Source organism: Hemitrygon akajei, unplaced genomic scaffold (assembly GCF_048418815.1).
Source record: "Hemitrygon akajei unplaced genomic scaffold, sHemAka1.3 Scf000033, whole genome shotgun sequence".
NCBI lineage: Eukaryota > Metazoa > Chordata > Chondrichthyes > Myliobatiformes > Dasyatidae > Hemitrygon > Hemitrygon akajei.
Window position 1 is genome coordinate 5,397,321 of NW_027331919.1, and position 22,302 is coordinate 5,419,622.

At 47.3% G+C, this 22,302-nt stretch overlaps 1 protein-coding gene across 3 annotated transcripts; it reads right to left on the reverse strand.

Annotated features, from left to right (window-relative positions):
* Positions 1 to 3,302: 3,302 nt before the first annotated feature.
* LOC140719908 (uncharacterized) lies at positions 3,303 to 19,777 on the reverse strand. Of its 3 annotated transcripts, none has more exons than XM_073034835.1 (7): positions 19,681 to 19,777; positions 14,718 to 14,847; positions 13,008 to 13,124; positions 9,604 to 9,819; positions 7,537 to 7,679; positions 7,063 to 7,127; positions 3,303 to 3,777 (listed from the first exon to the last, which is right to left on the reverse strand). In XM_073034835.1, exons 2-7 carry the CDS (start codon positions 14,782 to 14,784, stop codon positions 3,585 to 3,587), a joined length of 801 nt encoding a protein of 266 aa, XP_072890936.1. In that variant the 5' UTR covers positions 14,785 to 14,847; positions 19,681 to 19,777; the 3' UTR covers positions 3,303 to 3,584. The 3 variants fall into 3 exon arrangements, with proteins under 3 accessions (XP_072890936.1, XP_072890935.1, XP_072890937.1); XM_073034834.1 differs by having other exon boundaries at positions 14,718 to 14,807; positions 19,681 to 19,762; XM_073034836.1 differs by having other exon boundaries at positions 14,718 to 14,812; positions 19,687 to 19,731.
* Positions 19,778 to 22,302: the final 2,525 nt, after the last annotated feature.

The following is a 22,302-nucleotide window of genomic DNA, read 5'->3' on the forward strand; positions in this document are numbered from 1 at the left end:
ACGGGTTCGGGTTTAAGTGATGGGGTGGATCACGCGGAAGGGGTGGGGCGTAGTGAATGTTGTAGATGACCCAGCCGGAGAATGTGTGCAATGTAGGGACTGTGTCACGGAGAAGGGGTAGATTGTAAGGGAGGGACGGGTGACGGTGTGGTGTTATGGAGGGAATGTGTGACTGGCACGAGGAGTAGTGTTGGAGAGGGAGTGTTTTACGGATTTGGGGAGGGAATTTGTAGAGGGAAGGTGTTATGAACACAGCGAGGAAGTTTCCTTGTTGCAGTGCAGTGTCTGTTTGTGTGTGGGTGTCGTTATGAGGGGCGTGTTTGTATCTCGACGAGGGTTGTGTCGGTGACACAGAAATACTGTAAGGGGTTTTTCAGTGTCCCTTTGAAGATGGCGTCGGTGTGTGTCTTTTTCAAGGTCTATACCATCAGTGAATTGGCCGTCGATGTGTGCACGAGCGTTTTAGTTTGATGTCTTCTTTCGACAAATTGCAGATTTCGGTGGCTTTTAAAGTGCCTAGAACCTCAAGTTGCTTATATATAAATATGTGCGCGCGCGCGTGCTTGTGTGCACGTGTACATAAAGCATGAAAGTATTTCATTGATATCCTACATATGCTTGCTATCTTTCTATTTCATACATATTATGTGTGCTTTGTGCCTCGTGCGACAGTTGGTTTTGTGTTTAGCAGCTTGGCACCGACGGTCATGTGTGATGGAATTGCCGTAAACTTAAATTGAATTGAATTGAATCCGTCTCGTCTGTAGAGGTCGCACTTTCCGAGGAAGAGATCCCAGCTATTCACATATCTGAAGACCTCGTTCCAAACCTAACATTTTAGCCACGTTTTGAACTGAATGTTCTTTCTAATTTTGGCCACAGCTGCGCATACACAAGTTTGCAGAACCGACTCCCTTTTCCTATCTATATACTGGTGAGGATAACGACCGCATACCATCGAGGAATCTCGTTCTCGTTCACAGTAACTTCTTTTCCCTTCCCCTAACAAAGACAACCCTATCGATACAGCTCGCCACATTTCAACACCCTCCTGTCTGAGGAACAGAACCACAGTCAGTGCCAGAGAACTGACCGGTGAGACTTTCCCCTGCTTGGTCATTTGCACCTCCCTCCTCCCATCCAGACCTATCCAAAGTGGTCTACCTGTTATTAAACAGGTTGGCCACAAGGGGCTCTGCACCGGCTTTGGCTTTTAACCCCTTTCACCCTCTTGTTTGTCACCTAGTTTCCTGTATCCTACACCTTGAGTGTTAATACCACTCTGTATGTCCTCCCTATCACCCCCACAGCTTTCCGAATAATCCCGAGTACCTCCATTTCCAGTCCCAACTCCGTAACGCCGAGTGATAGAAGGTGCAGCTGGATTACTTTCTTTCATCTCGCAAAAGGAGTATTTAACTCTCCAGACAGGCATTGTTACTGCTATGACTGTGCGATTACAAAGAAAGAAACAATGATTAAACCGAAAACAAATCAAACAGCATTTTTTTAACTACAGTCAGTTGCCCAAGACTCTCTTTTTTGAAGATTCAAAGAGATAATCCCTCTGACTTCCACTGAAATCCAATATCCCGACACTCTTTCCTTCTTATCTGGCTCATCTCACAGACTGACAGACAGACAGACAGACACGCACGCACACACACACACACACACACACACACACACACACACACACACACACACACACACACACACACACACACACATTCAAACACTGTGTGAAATTCTCCGCACACCATCCCATCACACACTCTCGGGTTCAAACACAGTGAAGCCCCTCCACACCGTCCCATCACACACTCCCGGGGTCAAATACAGAGTGAGTATCCCTCCACACCGTCCCATCACACACTCCCGGGGTCAGGCACAGAGTGAAACTCCCTCCACACAGTCGCAGCACACTCTCCTGAAGTTAGACACTGGGTGACACTTTCTGCAGACCGTCCTATCGCACACACCCGGGTTCAGACACAAACTGAAGCTTACTCCCCCTGGGTCCCTTCAGAAACTCCCATGTTCAGAAGCTCCTTCCCTCTCACCAATCCCCAGAACTCCGCCGTTCCAGTAGTCTTGAATTGTGTGCCGGCTCGGAGAATGTGCGTGTGTTTCTGTTTAGTGAATGTGCAGGGAAAAGGAGCGAATTGGAAGAGGGGATGGTTTTGGTGGGAGAACAGACGTGGTGGTGAGATAGCGGTCACTGGGATGAAGTGTTATCGAACCAAACGATCGGCCTGTTGACAGAGAACAGTGCAGAGGTTCAGAACCGAGAGATCGATATCCGGTGAAGGAGTCTGGTGTAACATCAGACGTCACCTCACCCCGTCCTCCCCAGACTTCCGTATGAACACAGAGAGGGAGACGTGTAGAGGAGAGTGAGGGTTAATGGAATCGTGGAGGACCTGCAGCTGATGTAGCGGGTCAGGGAGACGGGGAGAGGAATTGGAGAAGGAGGAGATAATGGAGACGGCACGGAGTGTAGGGGACGGAATGTTGATGGAGACAGGGTGTGCAGAAGAAGATGGCGGTGGAGGATACGGGAAGGGCTGTAGGGGAAGTCGTGGATGACGGTGACGGGGATGGTCGGCTGGGAAGGAGGGTTGATGACGAACAGGAGACTGAAATCTCAATGAACCAGGAAGACCCTCTTCCCCTCCGCCAGCATATTCCTGAACGCATCAGCACTATCTCCACATTTTTGAAGCATTTATTAGCTTTCAGCATTTGACATTAATTTTACATATTTGCACCCTAACAGATTCTTCAAAAGAACAAATCTCGGGTGGTCTAAGTCACAGATAATAAAACAGACCGTGAATCCGGTAGAAAAGATGCGATACAGGTGGACAGGACATTTGACACGCTGGCCTTCATCAGTCAGGACACTGAGTACGGGGGTCGGAGGTCACGTTGCAGTTGCAGATGACGTCGGTCAGCCCGCACTTGGAGTATGGAGTTCGGTTCTGCTTGCCTTGCTCTAAGAAAAATCTCAACGAACTGGAAAGATTGCAGAGGGAGATTTCCGAGGATGCTGCCGGGACAGGAGGGACGGAGTTATGGAGCGAGGTTGGGAATTCTGAGACTTTTTTCGGTGACCTTACAGAGGTGTACAGAACCACGAGGGACACTGATCAGGGTAATGCGTGCACTCTATTTCCCCAGGACTGGGGTACCGAGAAAATTACGCACATGATTGAGGGGAGTGTAGCTAAAGACTGAAGCGGGGAGCGATATGGTTTAGATAAAATAGAGAGAGTGGGATGGGGAGAGTGGGTAGAAGCAGAGTAGAGAATCGAGGGAGAGACCGGGAACAGAAGGGGGAATTGGGGGAATGGGAGGTAAGAAAGCGTGTGAGGAAAATATGCATGAAACTAAGGAGGTGGGAGTGGAGAGGGATGGAAGAGTGACTTTATAGGGACGAGGGTAAAGAGAGGACAAGATGGTGAGTAAGATTGTGATAGAAGGAAAGAGGAGAATAGGGTAAGGGTGAGGGGCAGCGGCGCGGAAGGGGTAGTGTGAGGGTTTAAGAGAAATGGGGGAGAAAGAGGATTTTATCATTATATTCACGTCGGCTCCACTGGTTGTTGACAGAGATCCCGGATCTTTTCAGAAATATCCGGACACAAAGGTGCAGACTTCTCACAGACGAAGCGCGTACGAACCTGACTGCAATGTTTAAGCTCAGTGTACCATGTACATTCACCGCACTCGGGGACTCCACCGTACATCCGGAACATGACATTCGAAGCCACTTTCCTATCAAAGAGGCGTAAACAATGTCAACGCACCTCCAGCAGTCAGTCTCCAAAACTACTGATACACTCCCTCGCCATTTACCTGTGGCACCCCAGCATCTCCCACAACCCCACTTTCCAAGCACAGCCCTGTGTCAGTCTGCAGAATTCTCCCACTGACCCACTCTCCCCCGGCAGCCCTGTGTCAGTCACCAAAGTAATCCCTTGTCCCACTCTCTACCCACTGATCGGTGTCAGAGTCCAGAATAATAACAGTACCCAACCTTCTCCTCACAGGCCCGTGTCAGTCCGCAAAATATTACCACAGAGCCAGTCTCTCCCAAGGCCACATGTCAGTCCTCAAAATGCTCCCATTCTTTACTGGCTCCCCACAGGCCTGTGGCTTCTGCCTAAGTGTTCACACTCACCACCCCACTCCACAGATCAGTGTCAGACCAAACTACACCCACTGCCTGACTCCTTGTAAGGAGATAGCAGATATTTGTAGTAAGCAGAAGGTTGTGATTTTGCGAGATTTTAATTATCTACACATAGACTGGGAAGCCGATCCTGTTAAAGGGCTGGATGGTATGGAGTGTGTAAAATGTATGCATGATAGCTTTTTGCAACAATACATAGAGGTACCAACTGGAGAACGGGCAGTATTGGATCTGCTGTTAGGGAATGAGATGGGTCAGGTGACGGAGGTATGATTTGGGGATCACTCCGTGTCCAGTGATCACAATACCGTTAGTTTCAATACAATTATGTAGAAAGATAGGACTGGACCCAAAAATGAGATTTTTGATTGGAGAAAAGCCCTCTTTGAATAGATACGAATGGATTTAGAAAGAGTGGATTGGGACAATTTGCTTTTTAGGAAGGATGTAATAGAGAAATGGAGGTCATTTAAAGGTGAAAATTTGAGGGTACAGAATCTTTATGTTCCTGTTAGGTTGAAAGGAAAGGTTAAAAGGTTGAGAGAGCCATGTTTTTTAAGCAATATTGGAAACTTGGTTTGGAAAAAGAGTGAGATCTACAACAAATATAGGCAGCGTGGAGTAAATGAGGTGCTCGAGGAATATAAATAATGTAGAAAGAATCTTAAGAAAGAAATTAGTAAGCTGAAAGAAGATACGCGGTTGCTTTGGCAAGTAAGGTGAAAATAAATCCAATGGGTTTCTACAGTTATATTAATAGCAAAAGTATAGTGGGGGATAAAATTGGTCCGTTAGATAATCACAGTGGACAGCCATGCGTGGAGCCAAAAGAGATGTGGGAGATTTTGAACAATCTATTTTCATCGGTATTCACGAAGGAGAAGGATATTGTACTGTATAAGGCAAACAAGTAGGGTAGTTATGGAAGCTATGATGATTAAAGAAGAGGAAGCACTGGAGCTTTTAAAGAATAACAAAAGTGGATAAGACTTCGGGTCCTGAAAAGATATCCCTAGGACTCTGAGGGAAGTTAGTGTAGCAATAGCAGGGGCTGTGACAGAAATATTTCAAATGTCATTAGAAACGGGGATGGTGCCGGAGGATTGGTACAATGCTCATGTGGTCCCATTGTTTAAAAATGAATCTAAAAGTAAACCTAACAATTATAGGCATATCAGTTTGTCGTCAGTGGTGGGTAAATTAATGGGAAGTATTCTTAGAGATGATATATAATTATCTGTATAGACAGGGTCTGATCAGGCGCAGTCAACATAGATTTGTGCGTTGAAAGTAATGTGTGACAATTCTTAATGAGTTTTTTGAAGAGGTTACTAGGAAAGTTGACGAAGGTAAAACAGTGGATATTGTCTATATAGACTTCAGTAAGGCCTTTGACAAGGTTCCGCGCAGATGGTAAGTTAGGAAGGATCAATCGTTAGGTATTAATATTGAAGCAGTAAAATGGATTCAACAGTGGCTGGATGGGAGATGCTAGAGAGTAGTGGTGGATAACTGTTTGTCAGGTTGGAGGCCGGTGACTAGTGGTGTATCTCAGGGATCTATACTGGGACCAATGATGTTTGTCATATCCATAAATGATCTAGATGATGGGGTGGTAAATTGGATTAGTAAGTATGCAAAATGATACTAAGATAGGTGCTGTTGTGTATAATGAAGTAGGTTTTCAACGCTTGCAGAGAGATTTAGGCCAGTTAGAAGAGTGGGCTGAATGATGGCAGATGGAGTTCAATACTTATGTATGAGGTGTTACATTTTGGTAGCACTCATCAAAGTAGGACATAGATGGTAAACGGTAGGGCATTGTGGAAACCTGTAGAACAGAGTGATCTTGAAATTATGGTGCATAGTTCCCTGAAGGTGGAATTTCATGTGGATAGGGTGGTGAAGAAAGCTTTTAGTATGCTGGCCTTTATAAATAAGAGCAATGTGTATAGGAGTTGGGATGTAATGTCAAAATTGTACAAGGCATTGGTGAGGCCAAATTTGGAGTTTTGTGTACAGTTCTGTCACCGAATTGTAAAAAGATGGCAACAAAATAGAGAGAGTACAGAGAAGATTTACTAGAATGTTAGCTGGGTCTCAGCACCTAAGTACAGAGAAAGGTTGAACAAGTTAGGTTCCTTGGAGCGTAGAAGGGTGAGAGGGGTATTGATAGAGGTATTTAAAATTATGAGTGCGATAGATAGAGTTGATGTAGATAGGCTTTTTTTCCATTGAGAGTAGGGAGATTCAAACAAGAGGACATGAGTTGAGAGTTAATAGCCAAAAGTTTTGGGGCAACACGAGGGGGAACTTCTTTACTCAGAGAGTGGTAGCTGTGTGGAACGAGCTTCTAGTAAAAGTGTTAGAGGCATGTTTGATTTTGTCATTTAAAAAAAAGTTAGGTTTTTGGACAGGATTTGAATGGAAGGTTATCGGTTGAGTGCAGGTTGGTGGGACTAGGTGTAAGTAAGCTTTCGACATGGTCTAGAAGGGCCGGAAAGGCCTGTTTCCGTGCTGTAATTGTTGTATAGTTATATGGTTATGGTAATTTTACTGCGCACTCTCTACCAACAGATCGTGCCGAACCCCAAACAAATCCAATTGCCCATTCTCGCAACGCAGGACTTTCTCTCTCTCCAAAATGCCCCGATTGCCCACTCTCTTCCCACAGTCCTTGTCAGTCCGCAAACTCATACCAATGTCCACTCTTTTTATCAACCCGTGTCTGACCACAAACTAATCCCGCTGCACATACAGCCTGTGCCAATCCCCAAAATAAATCCACCGCCCACTCGCTTCTCGCAGCCTGTATCAATCCGAAGACCCACTTTCTTCTCAGAAACTTTCAAGATCCCAAATCTCACCCGTCTTTGCATTTTCCAATCCAGTATGAACTGCGTTGGTCGCGTACAGCTTTGACAACAAATTTCTGTGAAATTAAATCACAATCATTAACGATTGAATTCGAGCTAAATTTAAGGAGCGTTCCTTTATGTCTGACCCCAGGACAGTTTGAAGGGATGGTGTTGCGGGAGCTTAATTCCGTGCCTCACCACAGTAGAATGAGATGTCACTGTGTGGAGGAAGATTCCCTCTGTGTCTGACCCCGGGACTGTGTGATGAGACCGTATGGAGGGTGATTCACTCTGGGTCTGACTCCTAAAATATGTGAAGGGACCATGTATAGGAGATTCACTCAGTTTCTGACACCGGGAGTGTGTGCTGGTATTAGAAGGAGGGTGCTTCACTCTGTGTCTGACCCCGGAAGTGTGAGATCAAACGATCCGGAGGGAGCTTCCCTCTGGTGTGGATATATCTTCCGTCGATCTGACACGTACCTGTTCTTCTGCTGAATTTATTTCAAGAAGTGTCGAATAAGAGATCGAACAATACTGCTTCGCTTCATCGTAGGAAGTGTTAACCGTCGATATAAAATAAGACCGGTTTTCATTTCTGATCCAATCCTGGTAACACCCTTGCTCTGGAAATGAGGAACAAGGAACAGTGAGTCTCCCTGCGTACCGTCCATTACATTCGACGGAAGACCGTCTTCCCTACAGTCACACACTCCCGGCGTCAGACACAGAGTGAATCTCCCTCCACACCGTCCCGTCACACACTCCCTGGGTCAGACACAGAGTGAATCTCCCTCCTCACCGTCCCGTCACACACTCCCGGGGTCAGACACAGAGTGAATCTCCCTCCACACCGTCCCGTCACACTCTCCCGGGGTCAGACACAGAGTGAATCTCCCTCCACACCGTCCCGTCACACACTCCCAGGGTCAGACACAGAGTGAATCTCCCTCCACACCGTCCCGTCACACACTCCCAGGGTCAGACACACAGTGAATCTCCCTCCACACTGTCCCATCACACACTCCAGGGGTCAGACACAGAGTGAAGCTCCCTCCATGCCGTCCCATCACACACTCCCGAGATCAGAGTCGCAATGAAACTACCTCGGCACCGTCCCAACACAGGAATTCCGAGTGAGTTATAGAGTGAAGGTCCCTGCAGGCCATTCAATCACACACTTCCTGATCGGTCAGACACATATTTGGCTTCCGTCCACAATGTCAGGTCTCATAATCTCGGGGACAGTCGAAGATTGAAGATTTTATCTCACAGTTCCATTATACTCTCCCAGTGTCAGACGCAGAGTGATGCTCCTTCCACACTGTCCCATCACACACTCCCGAGGTCAGACAGAGAGTGAAGATCCATGCACCCTGTCCAATCACACACTCCCTGGATCAGACACTGAGTGAATCTCCCTCCCACCGTCCCATCACACACTTCCGGGGTCAGTCTCAGACTGAAGCTTCACTCCACCACACTATCACACACTCCTTGGTTCAAACATGGAGTGAAGCTCCCTGCACACTCTCCGAATACTCAGTCCTGCCGATTAACACAGAGAGAACCTCCCAGAACACTTCCCTAACACACCCCTGCCGCATATTCCCGTGGTCAAACACAGTATGATGCTGTTTCTAAGCGGAGACATCAAATAACACAGGGATCAGAAAACGAGAGAAGTTCCCTCCACACCGTCCCATCACACACACCCGACCTAACACAGTGTAAATCTCCCTCCTTACGAACTCCGTACAACACACTCCTCCTGGCGAGTCACAGAGTGAAGCTCTCTCTCAACCGTCCCATCACGCTCAGCTGTGCTCACAAATAAAGTGAAGTTCCGCCCACGCTCTCCCATGGCACTGATGGGTTCAGACTCCCTCCACAACATCCAATCACACAATGCGGTATCACATCGTATGAACGTCCCCCTGCACTATCCCCTCACACAGTCCCTGAGTAAGACACAGAGTGAAGCTCCATCCACACTCTCCCATCACACACTCCTGATTTCAGACACATAATGATGGTCCCTTTATTCCGTCCCATCCCTCCCTCTGGGATTCAGGCACAGTGTGAAGCCTCCGCTACACCGTCTTGTCGCATACCCCCGGATTCAGAGTGAAACGCTCTCCCCACGGTGTCATAACACACTTCAGGGGTCAGACATGGAGTACATCTCTCTGGGCACTGTTCCTTCACAGACTGCCGCTATCAGACACAGAGTGAAGGGGATCCATACTGTCCCATCTGAACACCCACTGTGAGACATCGAGTGAAGCTGTATTGTTACGTCTCACAATCCCGTGTTCAGACACAGAGTGAATCAATCTCCACAACGTCCCATCACACTCTCCTGGATTCAGTGACAGAGGGAAACTCCCTCCACGCAGCCCATCACACACTCACCGGGTTAAACACAGAGTGGATCACCCTCCATACCATCTCTTCACACTCTCCCGATGTCAATCACAGAGTGACGCTTCCTCTCTCCATGCCTGCCCTGTGATGAGGAGCGGGTGGAGGAGGGGGATGATGCCTCACCTCTTCTGCTGGTCAACAATTCACAAATTTGATTATTGGTTTCGTTGACAGATCTGTACTTCGTTTCCATCTCAGTGAACTGGTGACGGAGATCGTTGTGCACTCGGTTAAGATCGGACAGATAAGAGTTGAACGGAAAAGCCTTGGATTCAACGGTTGAGTTTATCTCATGACAGCTTCGGTCGCAGGTGACCTCAGACTGACGAATCTGTGATACTGAGAGAGATGGTGAAGGACGTTTAGCGTTTGCTGTGACACGTGAGTCAGTGTCACGCCACCGAGCGATTCACAGGGAACGATTGTGTCAGTGTCACGGTGATGAGTGTCACAGAGAAGGTGTTGAAATTGGCACCGTGAGAGGTGTCGTCGGTGTCAAGCTGAAGTTTTGTTGATGTTACACTGGGGGTCTACGTCAGTATCGTGTGTGTCACAGCGACGGCCTTGTCACTGTCGCGGTCTGGAGTGTATCTGTGTCTCGGTGAAGGTCGTGACCGTTCTTCTGTAACAGCATTTTTGATGTTATGGTGAATGACGTGTCTGTGTCAGCATGAGTCATGATTGTGTTACGATAAAGAGCGTATTTTTTTTATCACGGTTTGGGGTGCATCCGTGTTATAGAACATAGAATAGCACAGCACAGTTCAGGCCATTCGGCCCACAATTTTGTGCCGACCCCTTCAAAGCTGCCTCCCATGTAACCCACCACCTTAAACTCCTCCATGTACCTGTCTGGTAGGCTATTAAATATTAAATATCACTCGTGTATCTGCCTCCACCACTGACTCAGGAAGAGCATTCCGCGCATCAACCACTCTTTGAGTGAAATAACTTCCTCTAATATCCCCCTTGAACCTTACCATCCCTTACTTTAAACCCATGTCCTCTTGTGTTGAGCAATGGTGCCCTGGGGAAGAGGTGCTGGCTGTCCACTCTAATTCTCTTTATGTCTTGTATACATCTATCATGTCTCTTCTCATCGTCCATCTCTCCAAAGAGTAAAACCCTAGCTCCCTTCAACTCTGATCATAATTCATATTCTCTAAACCAGGCAACATATTGGTAAATCTCCTCTGTACCCTTTCTAATGCTTCCACAACCTTCCTGCATTGGGGAGATCAGAACTGGGCACAGTACTCCAGGTGTGGCCTAACCAGAGTTTTATGGAGCTGCATCATTACCTCGCGACTCTTAAACTCTATCCCTCGACTTATGAAAGCTAACAACAATAAGAGTTCTTAACTACACTATCTACCTGTGAGGTAACTTTCAGGGATCTGTGGACATGTACCCCCAGATCCCTCTGCTCCTCCACACTACCAAGTATCCAAGTATCCTGCCATTTACTTTGTACTCTGCCTTGGAGTTTGTCTTTCCAAAGTGTACCACCTCACACTTCTGCGGGTTGAATTGTCTCTCTGCAAACTATTCAAGTATTCCAACCCGCCCTTCTGCCCGCACATCCATGTCGTTAATAAAATCACGAAATGCAGTTGTACTAGAACCGATCCTTGTGGAACATCACTAGTCACGGAACTCCAATCCGAATGTACTCCCTCCACCACGGCACTCTGCTTTCTCCAGGCAAGCCACTTTTGAATCCCCCTGGCCAAGCCTCCCTGGATCTCATGCTTTCTGTCTTTCTAAATACGTTCTACCATGTCGAACATTGTCCTATAGTGAGGAGATCAGAACTGGACCCAGCACTCCAAGTGAGGCCTAATTAGAGTTTTATAGAGCTGCATCATTACATCGCGTCTCTTAAACTCTATCCATAGACTTTTGAAAGCTAACACTCCAAAAGCTTTCCTAACTACTCTATCTACCTGTGAGGCAACTTTCAGGGATCTGTGGACATGTACCCCCAGATCCCTATGCTCCTCCACACTGCCAAGTATCCTGCCATTTACTTTGTTCTCTGCCGTGGAGTTTGTCCTTCCAAACTCACAATTCTCCGGGTTGAACTCCATCTGCCACTTTTCAGCCCACTTCTGCATCTTATCAATGTCTCTCTGCAATCTTCGATAATCCTCTACACTATCTACAATACCACCAATCTCTGTGGCGCCTTCAAACTTGCCAACCCACACTTCTACCCCCACATCCAGGTCATTTATAAAAAAAACGAAAGGTAGAGGTCCCAGAACAGATCTTTTTGGGACACCACTAGTCACAACCCTCCAATCCACCACAACAATCCTTAACAATATTCAAAAGACCACCAACCTTTGTGTCGTCTCCACACTTTCCAACTCGCCCTTCTACCATCCATGTCGTTAATAAAATCACGAAATGCAGAGGTACTAGAACCGATCCTTGTGGAACACCACAAGTCACGGAACATCAATCCGAGTGTACTCCCTCCACCACGACACTCTGCTTTCTCCAGGCAAGCCACTTCTGAATCCATCTGTCCAAGCGTCCCTGGATCTCATACTTTGTGATTTTCTAAATAAGCTCGACCATGTCGGACCTTGTCAAATGGCTTACTAAATTCCAAGTATATCGCATCCACTGCACAACCCTCCTCTATATGCCTGGTCACCTCCTCAAAGAATTCAATCAGGCTTGTTCGACACGATCTGCCCTTCACAAAGCCATGCTGACTGTCCCTGTTCAGACCATGATTCTCTAAATGCCCATCGATTCTATCTCTGAGAATCTTTTCCAACAGCTTTCCCAAAACAGACGTAAGGCTCAATGGGCTAAAATTACTCGGACTATCCCGACTAACTTATTTTAACAAGAGGACAATAATCGCCTCTCTCCAATCCTCCTTTACCATTCCCGTAGACGACGAGGACATAACGATACTAGCCAGAGGCTCAGCAATCTCTTCCCTCCCCTCATGAAGCAGCCTGGGGATTATTCCGTCAGGCCCCGGGGACTTGTCCGTCTTAATGTATTTTAACAACTACAACAGCTCCTCTCCCCTAATATCAACATGCTCCAGAATGTCAAACTCCCTCATATTGTCCTCACCGTCATCAAGTTCCTTCTCATTGGTGAATACCGAAGAGATGTATTCTTTGAGGACCTCGCTAACTTCCACAGCGTCCAGGTATATCTTCCCACCTTTATCTCTAATCGGTCCTGACTTTACTCCTGTCATCCTTTTGTTCTTCACATAATTGAAGAATGCCTTGGGGTTTTCTTTTACCCTACTCGCCAAGGCCTTCTCTTTCTCCCTTCTTTCTGTCACAGCCCCTTCTTCATCTCTTTTCTTGCTACCCTATTTTCCTCAATAGACCCATCTGATCTTTGTTTCCTATACCTCATGTATGCTGCCCTCTTCCATCGGTGTTACGGTAAGGGGTGTGTTGGTTTCACTGTTGTGTTTTACAATCTCAATATACTCCACTCTCTTTATTTACGGTCTGACTCCATCCGGAGACCGTTCCACTCACCATGGATCGAGAGTCCGACCACAATCACGATGAGGGCGAACGTAACTAGGCAGAGTAGGCAGATCAGACGGTACGGTCTATTTCCGATCTTCACTTTCGACTCCCGTTCTTGCGCAGCTGTAGAGATACCATACGACCATAAGATCACAATAAATATTTAATAAAACAATAGGAGTTACTTAATGAATACTGTACTTCAGTATCTTAGTGACTGTAGTGATGACTTGCAGCAGACTGAAAAGCCTGAACATGTAGATGTTACGAAACAGGATGTAATGGAGCTTTTGTAAAGCATCAAATCGGATAGGTCGCCGGTACCGGACGAAATATACCCCAGGCTACTGTGGGAGGCGAGGGAAGAGATTGCATTGCTGAGGCTCTGTCGATGATCTTTGCATCATCAATGAAGACGTGAGAGGTTCCGGAGGATGGAGTGTTGTGGATGTTGTTCCTTTATTCATGAAAGGGAGAAGAGATAGCCCAGGAAATTATAGACCAGTGAGTCTTACCTCAGCATTTGTTAAGTTAATGGAGATGATCCTGAGGCTGGATTTATGAACATTTGGAGAAGTATAATATGTGTAGGAGTTGTCAACATGGCTTTGGGAAGGGCAAATCCTGCCTTACGAGACTGATTCATTTTTTCTGGGGGTGTGACTAAACACATTGGTGAAGGAAGAGCAGTTGATTTAGTGTATACGGATTTCAGCAAAGCATTAAATAAGGTACCCCATGCAAGGCTTACTGCGAAAGGAAGGAGGAATAGGATCCAAGGGGATATTGCTTTGTGAATTCACCACTGGCTTTCCCACAGAAATCAAAGAGTGATTGTAGACGGGTCATATTCTGCATAGGAGTCAGTCACCATTGGGGTCCATCAGTGATCTGATCTGGGACCCTTATTCTTCGTGACTTTTATAAGTGAATTGGATGAAGATGTGGAGGGATGGGTTAGCAGGTTTGCTGAGGACACCATGTTTGGGTGTTGTGGATAGTTGGAGGGCTGTCAGACAGAACAGCGGGGAACTGATAGGATGCAAAACCGGGCTGAGAAGTGGCAGATGGAGTTCAAACCAGTTAAGTGTGAGGTGGTTCATTTTGATAGGTCAAATACGATGACAGAATATCGTATTAATGGTAAGACACTAGGCATGGTGGAGAATGAGAGTGATCTTGGTGTCCGAGCTCAAAGCAGCTGCGCAGGTTGACTCTGTGGTGAAGAAGGCGCATGGCGTATGGGCGCGAGGGATGCAAAAGTGGAGGAAAAGAGGGAAGGAAATGGAGAGAGAGTGGGAGAGAGGGAATTGAGGGACAGATAGCGTGAGAGAAGGCAGGGGAGAGGGGCAATGAAGGTGTGTGTGGTTGAAGGAAGGAGAAAGTGGGGAGGGGCCGTTAGAGGGAAGGGAGAGAAAGGGAACAGCATGGGAAGGAGAGGGAAAAGAGAGGGACAAGGGGCTGAGTGAGGACAAGAGAGGGGAGAGCGGATGAGATGGGAAAAGAGGGATAGAGGGGAGAAGAGAGGGAACACAAGAATGACGTGAGAGGGAAAGGGAGAGAGAAGGGGAAAGTGATAAGGCTTGTGCAGAGTGAGAGGAGGGAGAGTAGAGCGAAGGGACAAGAAGGGATTGTCCCTCCACAACGTCCAATCACACACTCCCGGGGTCAGACACAGAGTGAAACTCCCTCCCTCCATCTCTCTGCCCCACTCACCTCTGGAAGGAGTCTCTGAGTCCGTTTTTGTGAATTTCACATTCACGTAAGTCTCGCTGTCGTCCATCCTGTCGAGGATCCTCTGCGTCTCTGAGCTCAGGAAGGTTGTCAAAGGAAGTCTGTTTTGACACTGGAGTCCGACAGACACCAAGAAAAACGAGATGAGCGGCTGATAGAGAGTAACCAAGAGCACGTCTTGGGGAGGTGCCGTGGAGAGGGATTGGGAGTGTGCGAGAGGGTGGCCCACAGAGATAAGAGTGGGGAGAAATAGGGGGAGTGAGAGAGGGGGAGATAGCGTGTCGACGGAGAAAGAATTGGGTGACAGTGGACAGTGGGAGGAACGGTAGAGGGAAATGATGGGAGAGAGGTGGGAGTGAAGGGAAAATAAGAGCGATGGAGATGAGAAAACGGAAGTAGATGGGTAGCGAAATAGAGGGAGAGGCGTTTGGGAGAGAGGGGAAGAAAAGTGGGGGCGTGTATACGGGAGGAAGAGAAGGAGAGAGATGGAATGAGAGGAGCGTAGAGGATGATAGGAAGGAGAGAGAGTGTGGCACAGGGAAGAAAGCGGTCAGGAGAGGGAGGGATGAGGGAAAAGGAATGTAGACGATGAGGGAGAGCGTAGTCGAATGGGGAGAGAGACGAAAGGAATGGAAGGAGGGAGGTAGAGAAGGACGGCGGGTGGAAAGAATGTCGGAGTGATTTGTTTCCCTCATACAGAGTCCCGGTTGTTCTGGAGATTTACATTCCCCGGTTGGTTCCTGGTTTGCGCGACCGACGTTCCCACTACACCTGCTCATCGCCGGGGCTTCAGACGCTCTGTCTGCGAGAAACCACGGCCCCAGGGCAAACATCCAAACACCAACAAGGTTAGTGAGCTCCCCCTTTCACCGATTAACCTGAACAGCTCCCCTCCACTCTTGCCCTTCTCATTGTTTCCTCGTCTCTCTCTTCCAGTTGTGCACTCTGTATTCCCTTCTTTATACAATGGCGCGCGCTCTCTCTCTCACTCTCACTCTCTCTCTCTCACACACACACATACACGCCCTCATTCTCTCTGTCTCCTCTCTCTCTCTCTTTCAGCCTCTCTGTCCCTTCTCTCTCGTCCCCTTTGCCTTCACCATTCTTCTCTTCCCTTCTCTCCCACCTTCCCCCACTTTCAACTATTCCTCATCATCTCAACCCACGCCCTCATTTGTCTGCCTTTCTTTTTCTCTTTCTCCTCTCCACCAACGACGCCCGTGTCACTCCAAACTGTAGATACGCCTCACCCATCTACCGTTTGCCCCCCGAGCACAGTTCCTTGCATTATCCCCCACCATTCCGCTTTTCCGAGGGTTGGGTGAGATGGTTTTGGGAATTTCGTGGCGTTCAGCCCGGAAATTCCAGCTGTCTGTCAGAACCTCTCCCTTTTTCCAGTTACCCGCCCTCCCCCTCCGTCGCCCTCTATCCATCGGTCCCTTCCTTACTCCTCCACCCAACCCTCCCCTTCTCTTGCACCACATCGTTCCTCTTTTCAGTTTGTCCTTTCCCTCCTACATTCGTCTGATACACTCACTCCCTCTCTTAATAGGGTTGTATTATAGACCGACAGTTAGAGAGAATTGGAGGACCAAATCTGCAGAGAGTTGGCAGGCAACTGCAGTAAACATAAAGTTGTGATAGAAGGGGCTTTTAATTTTCGACATATTGGTTAGGACTCTCATACTGTTAAATGTCAAGACAGGTTGGAATTTGTAAAATATGTTCATGAAAGTTTTCTGTATCAGTATATAGAGGAATCGACTGGAGATGAAACAATATTAGATCTCCTATCAGGAAAAGAGTTATGACATGTGACGGAAGTGTGTGTAGGGGGACATTTTAGTTCCAGCGATCATAACAATATTAATTTCAACTTGATGATGGATAAAGCTAGATCAGGCGCTCGGGTAGAGGTTCTAAAAAAAAGGCTAATTTGAAGACATGAGAACAAAATCTAAAAAGCGTGGATTGGGACAGGTTGCTCTCTGGCTAGAATGTTGTTTGTAGGTGGGAGGACTTACAAGGAGTAATTTTGAGAGAACAGAGCTTGTATGTTCGAGCCAGGATTAAAGGAAAAATGAATATGAATATGGAAACTTGGTTCTTTAGGGATATTGGAACTCATAAAGAAGATGGAAAGATGTATGACAAGTATAGGAAACAAGGAAGAAGTTACTTGAGGACTATAAAAGTGAAAAAAAATTAAGAAAAAATTCAGGAGGGCTAAAAGATGACATGAGGTCGCTTTGGCAGTCAAGGTGAAGGATAATCTAAAGACATTCTACAGGTATATTAAGAGCAAAATGATATTAAGGGGTGTTTCTCCTGAGGCTCCTGTACCACCCTCCCTCCCTCCTGATGTTTGAAGTTTAGTAACTGTTCCTGAACCTAATGGTTTGTGTCTTGAGGCTCCTGCCACTGTTCCCGATGGTTGAGGGATAATAATTGCTCCGGAACCTTGCGGTGTGGATCCAGAGGCTCCTGTAACTCCCTCCTGATGGCTGAACGGCGGTAAGGGTACATGAACCAAGTGGTGTGTGTCCCGAAGCACCTATACCTCCCTCCTGATGGTTAAGGGGTAATAACCGATCGTAATCCGGGCGGTTCGGGTCCTGAGGCTCCTGTACCCTCTCTTCTTATCTATTTGGGACTTTTACCTACGAATTATCATGTTCTTATGTTTCCTGCAAACCGTCTGCGATCTCTCTACAGGTTTGTTTATCCTAATCCAGCGGACTGTTGTCTGGTCTATAATGTAGCCCCATGATCACGGCCATACATTTCTTATTCCTCATTTCCACCCATATAGCCTCACTGAGACGAGTCGGCTCGTCTGTTCTGACTGTGCACTGTGGTGACATTTCCTCAGGCAAGCAATGTCACCCCTCCTCAATCTCACGTCTAAAAATAGGGAAACCCGAAATCAGGACCCATAACCACTCTGCTACCTGCGCTGGAACTCTGAATCCCATCCCCCTGCAATTCGAGTTTAACAACTCTCCCAAAATCTTCATGCATTGTTCTGACAAACCTTCCCGCTGGAGTATCAGTTCCCCTCCAGTTTAGGTGTAAACGGTCCTCCATCTCTTCTGTAGACATCCCACCTTCCTTGGAAGAAAACACACTAATGCCAAATTTTGAAGCCATCCCTACTACACCAGCTCTTGAGCCACGTGGTAATCTGTATGGTTTTCCTATGTCTCGCCTCTCTGGGACGGGTGGTGACCCTGTCCTTTAATTTAATTGCTAAATCCCTGCCCTCATTTTGCAGAACGGCCTTCCATCCATACTGATGTCATTGGTGCCGATATAGACCAAGTCTTCCTAGGTCTGGGCACACTGGGACGGGTGGTGGTCCAGTCCTTTAATTTAACAGCTGAATCCCTGACCTCACTTTGCAGAACCACCTTCCTATACATACTGATGTCATTGGTACCGATATAGACCAGGTCTTCCTTGGTCTGGGCACACTGAGACGGTTAGTGGTCCTGTCCTTTAACTTAATTGCTAAATTCCTGACCTCACATTGAAGAACCATCTTCCCATTCATATATATGGACCAGGAAATGGTCAATATTCATATATGGACCAGGTCCTCGTGGGGCTCACTCACCCAATTAAGAGTCATGGAGAAGGAATGGTGTGTTGAGAGAAGAGGAAGGAAAGGGAGGAGAGTTTAGTCCACAGAAATGGTGATCAGATTGCAGTCTTTGCAGCAAAATGAGTGAGTTACCATTTTTCTGCAACCTAACTCAGATTGGAGTCTGTTTAAATGCCGAAATCCACCGACACATGACTGGGAGTCAGAGACAGAGCGATACTCCCTCATTTCCCCATTTCCATCCATAAAGCCTCACAGAGACGAGTTCTGTTGTCTGTTCTGACTGTGCACTGCGGTGCCATTTTCTCTGCCCAGTCATGTCAACCCTCCTCCTGTAATTCCTTCCGCTTTCCCACGCCTGAAAATAGGGAACCCCGAAATTACGCGCTGTTCCGCTTTCTCCTATTGCAACCACGTTTCAGTCATGGCCGGAATATCATATCTCAGTGTGTGGATTCCTGCCCTGAGCAGCTCAGCTGCCTTTCTTTAAAGCTCGTGCTTTGAAATAACCCTTTGATGCCCGCCTCTGTCTGAGGTCTTTACAACATCTATCTCCACACCAACTCCGCTATCTGCTCTGGAACTCTGAATCCCATCGCCCTGCTACTCGCATTCACCAACTCACCCGAAAGGTCTCATTCCCAGTACTGGCAAACAATCAGTTCCCCTTCAGTTTATGTGCAAACCGTCCTCCATCTCTTTTGTACAGATCTCACCTTCCTTTGAAAAAACACAATGATGTCAAATTTTGAAGCCCTCACACCTACGTCAACACTTGAGCCACGTGCTAATCTGTAGGGTTTTCCTATGCCTGGGCTCACGGGGACGGGCAGTTGTCCTGTCCTTTAATTTGATTGGTAAATCCCTGATCTCAGTTTTGTAAACCACCACTTTATTCATACCGATATCCTTGGAACCGGTATGGACCAGGACCTCTGGCTGCTCACTCACTCATTGAAGAATCATAAAGAAGGAATAGTGTTCTGAGGGAAGAGGAAGGAATGGGAGGTAACTGGAGGCCACAGAAATGGCGTTCTGATTGCAGCTTTTGGAGCAGAACGTGTGAGTTACCATTTTCTTGCTCGCTACCTCTGATCGGAGTCTTTCTAAACACCGAAATCCACTGACCCATGACTATGAGTCAGAGACAGAGCGAGATTCCCTCCGTACAACACCATCACACAGTCCTGGAAACATACACAGAGTAACGCTCCCTTCGCAACGATCCATCACACACTGCCGGGGTTAGACATGTGAAGTAAATCCCGCACCATCACAGCACACTCTACTGGAGTCGGAAAAAGTGCGCCACCCTCTCCCTCCTCCGGTCTCCCCACTCACCCATACCCAGCCTTTCGGCGTTCCGGTTGTCTCGAATTGTGTGTGTGTCTCTCGGAGATGGTGAGTGTGTGTTTGTGACCAGTTGGTGTACTGCGGGAAGAGGAAGGAAGGGGAGGAGAGGAGGAGGCCAGGGAAATGGTGTTACGATTGCCGATTCTGACGCAAGTGGTGTGCAACCACATGACCAGCCTGTGCATAGAGAGCATTGGAGAAGCTCACAAGATATCGTGGAAAGGGGGAAGTGTAATACTAAACGTCATCTCTTCCTCATACACCCCACAATTGACTGAGACACATAGAGAGGGGAGAGTTGGGAGCTGTGGAGGGGGGCGTCGTAGATAGGGAGAGTTTAGCAGTTGGAGAGTATCACGAAGACGGGGAGGGGCGTAGGCAACGCACGGGATGATGGAGAAGGTGCAATTTTCAGGAAAGTCACTGGGTCACAGAGACGGGGTTGCATGTAACCGAGGGATGGATGACGGAGACGGGAGTAGTGTAGTGGAGACAGTGTGTCACGGTAAAGAGTACAGAGGAGACAGGGTAGTTAAGAAAGCTTATGGGGTGCTAGCTTTCATAAGTCGAGGGACAGAATTTAAGGATCCCGAGGCAATGATGCAGCTGGATAAAACTCTGGTTAGGCCACTCTTGGAGAACTGTGTCCAGTTCTGGTCACCTCACTATAAGAGGGATGTGGAAGCATTGGAAAGGGTACAGAGTAGAATTACCAGGATGCTGCCTGGTTTAGAGAGTATGCACAATGATCAGAGATTAAGGGAGCTCGGGCTTTACACTTTCGAGAGGAGGATGAGAGTTGACATGATAGAGGTGCACAAGAAATTAAGTGGAATAAGCAGAGTGGACAGCCAGTGCCTCTTCCTCAGGGCACCACTGCTCAGTACAAGAGGACATGGCTTTATGGTAACGGGAGGGAAGCTCAAGGGGGATATTAGAGGAAGATTTTCTACACAGAGAGTGTTTGGTGCGTGGAATGCACTGCCTGAGTCAATGGTGGAGGCAGAGACACTAGCGAAGTTTAAGAGTCTACTGGACAGGTATATGGAGGAATTTAAGTTGTGGGGTTATATGGGACACAGTGTTTGAAGGTCGGCACGACATTGTGGGCCGCATAGCCTGTAATGTGCTGTACTATTCTATGTTCTATGTAACTGGGAGTTGTGTAGGAGTTGGAGTGTTTGACGGAGTTGGGAAGTGTTTTGGAGAGGAGGGTGTTATGTTTACGGGGAAGAGTGTTTTAGAGTTACACTGCAGGTCGTGACTCTGTCGCCTCACTACAGGAAGGATATACAGATAGAATTCATGGTTAGACTCTTGGCTGTGTGGAGGATCAGAGAGATATGCGGACTCTGTGTTTGAGCAAGCATATGGTGTATTGGCCTTTAACAATTGTGGGAATGAATTCAGGAGCCGGGAGGTAATGTTACAGCTATATAGGACCTTGGTCAGACCACACTTGGAGGACTGTGCTCAGTTCTGGTCGCCTCACTACCGGAAGGATGTGGAAGCCATATAAAGGGTGCAGAGGAGATTTACAAGGATGTTGCCTGGATTGGGGAGCATGCCTTATGAGAATAGGGTGAGTGAACTCGATATTTTCTCCTTGGAGCTACGGAGGATGAGAGGTGACCTGATAGAGGTGTACAAGATAATGAGAGGCATTGATCGTATGGACAGTCAGCGAGATTTTCCCAGGGATGAAATGTTTGACACAAGAGGACACAGATGAAGGTGCTGGAGAGTAGGTACAGAGGATATGTCAGAGGAAATTGTTTTACTCAGAGAGTGATGAGTGCGTGGAATGGGCTGCCGGCAATGGTGTTGGAGGCAGATACGGAAGCGTCTTTTAAAAGACTTTTGGATAAGGAGCTTAGAAAAATAGAGTGCTATAGGTAAGCCTAGTAATTTCTAGGCTAGGGACAAGTTCGGCAAAAAATCATAGGCCGAAAGACCAGTATTTTGCTGTAGGTTTTCTATGTTTCTGTGTATTCATGGATATTCACGTATAGTTGAATGACGATTTCTCTTGGATTGCATAGAAACCGTATGTTATGCACAGGTCGCAACTTCCTTGAAAGAGAAACCAAAGATCCAGCTGTCTGAGTTCCTCATTCCTGCTCCAACACCTCAGTCACGTGTTAATCTGTATTATCCTCCCTTGCCTTCTGAGCCACTGAACTGATATCATTGCTGGAGTCCTGACCTGTCAAACATATTTCTAATTGTACATCTGCACCGCTTTCCTCCCACCCAGAAGTAGGAAAAGTGGTTTACGTGTTATTGAGGAGATTGCCCACAGCAGGCACTCTGCACCGGGCCTGGCTTTTAAACCGGTTTCATCCTCCGGACTGTCACCCAGTTTCCTGTGAACTGCACATTGGGTCAAACTAACTCCCATAAGTCCCCTCTATCAGCTCCTCAGTTTTACGAATTATCCCGAGATCATCCCGTTCCAGTTCCAGATCCTTAACCGGGGAGGGTTCGACGCTGCAGCTGGATGCCCTTCTCACAGATAAAGTCCTCAGAGACACTGCATGTCTCCATTTCGTGCCACGTCTTACAAGCGGAGCATTCAAACTCCCCCGCCAGGCATGTGTTCTGCTTTAA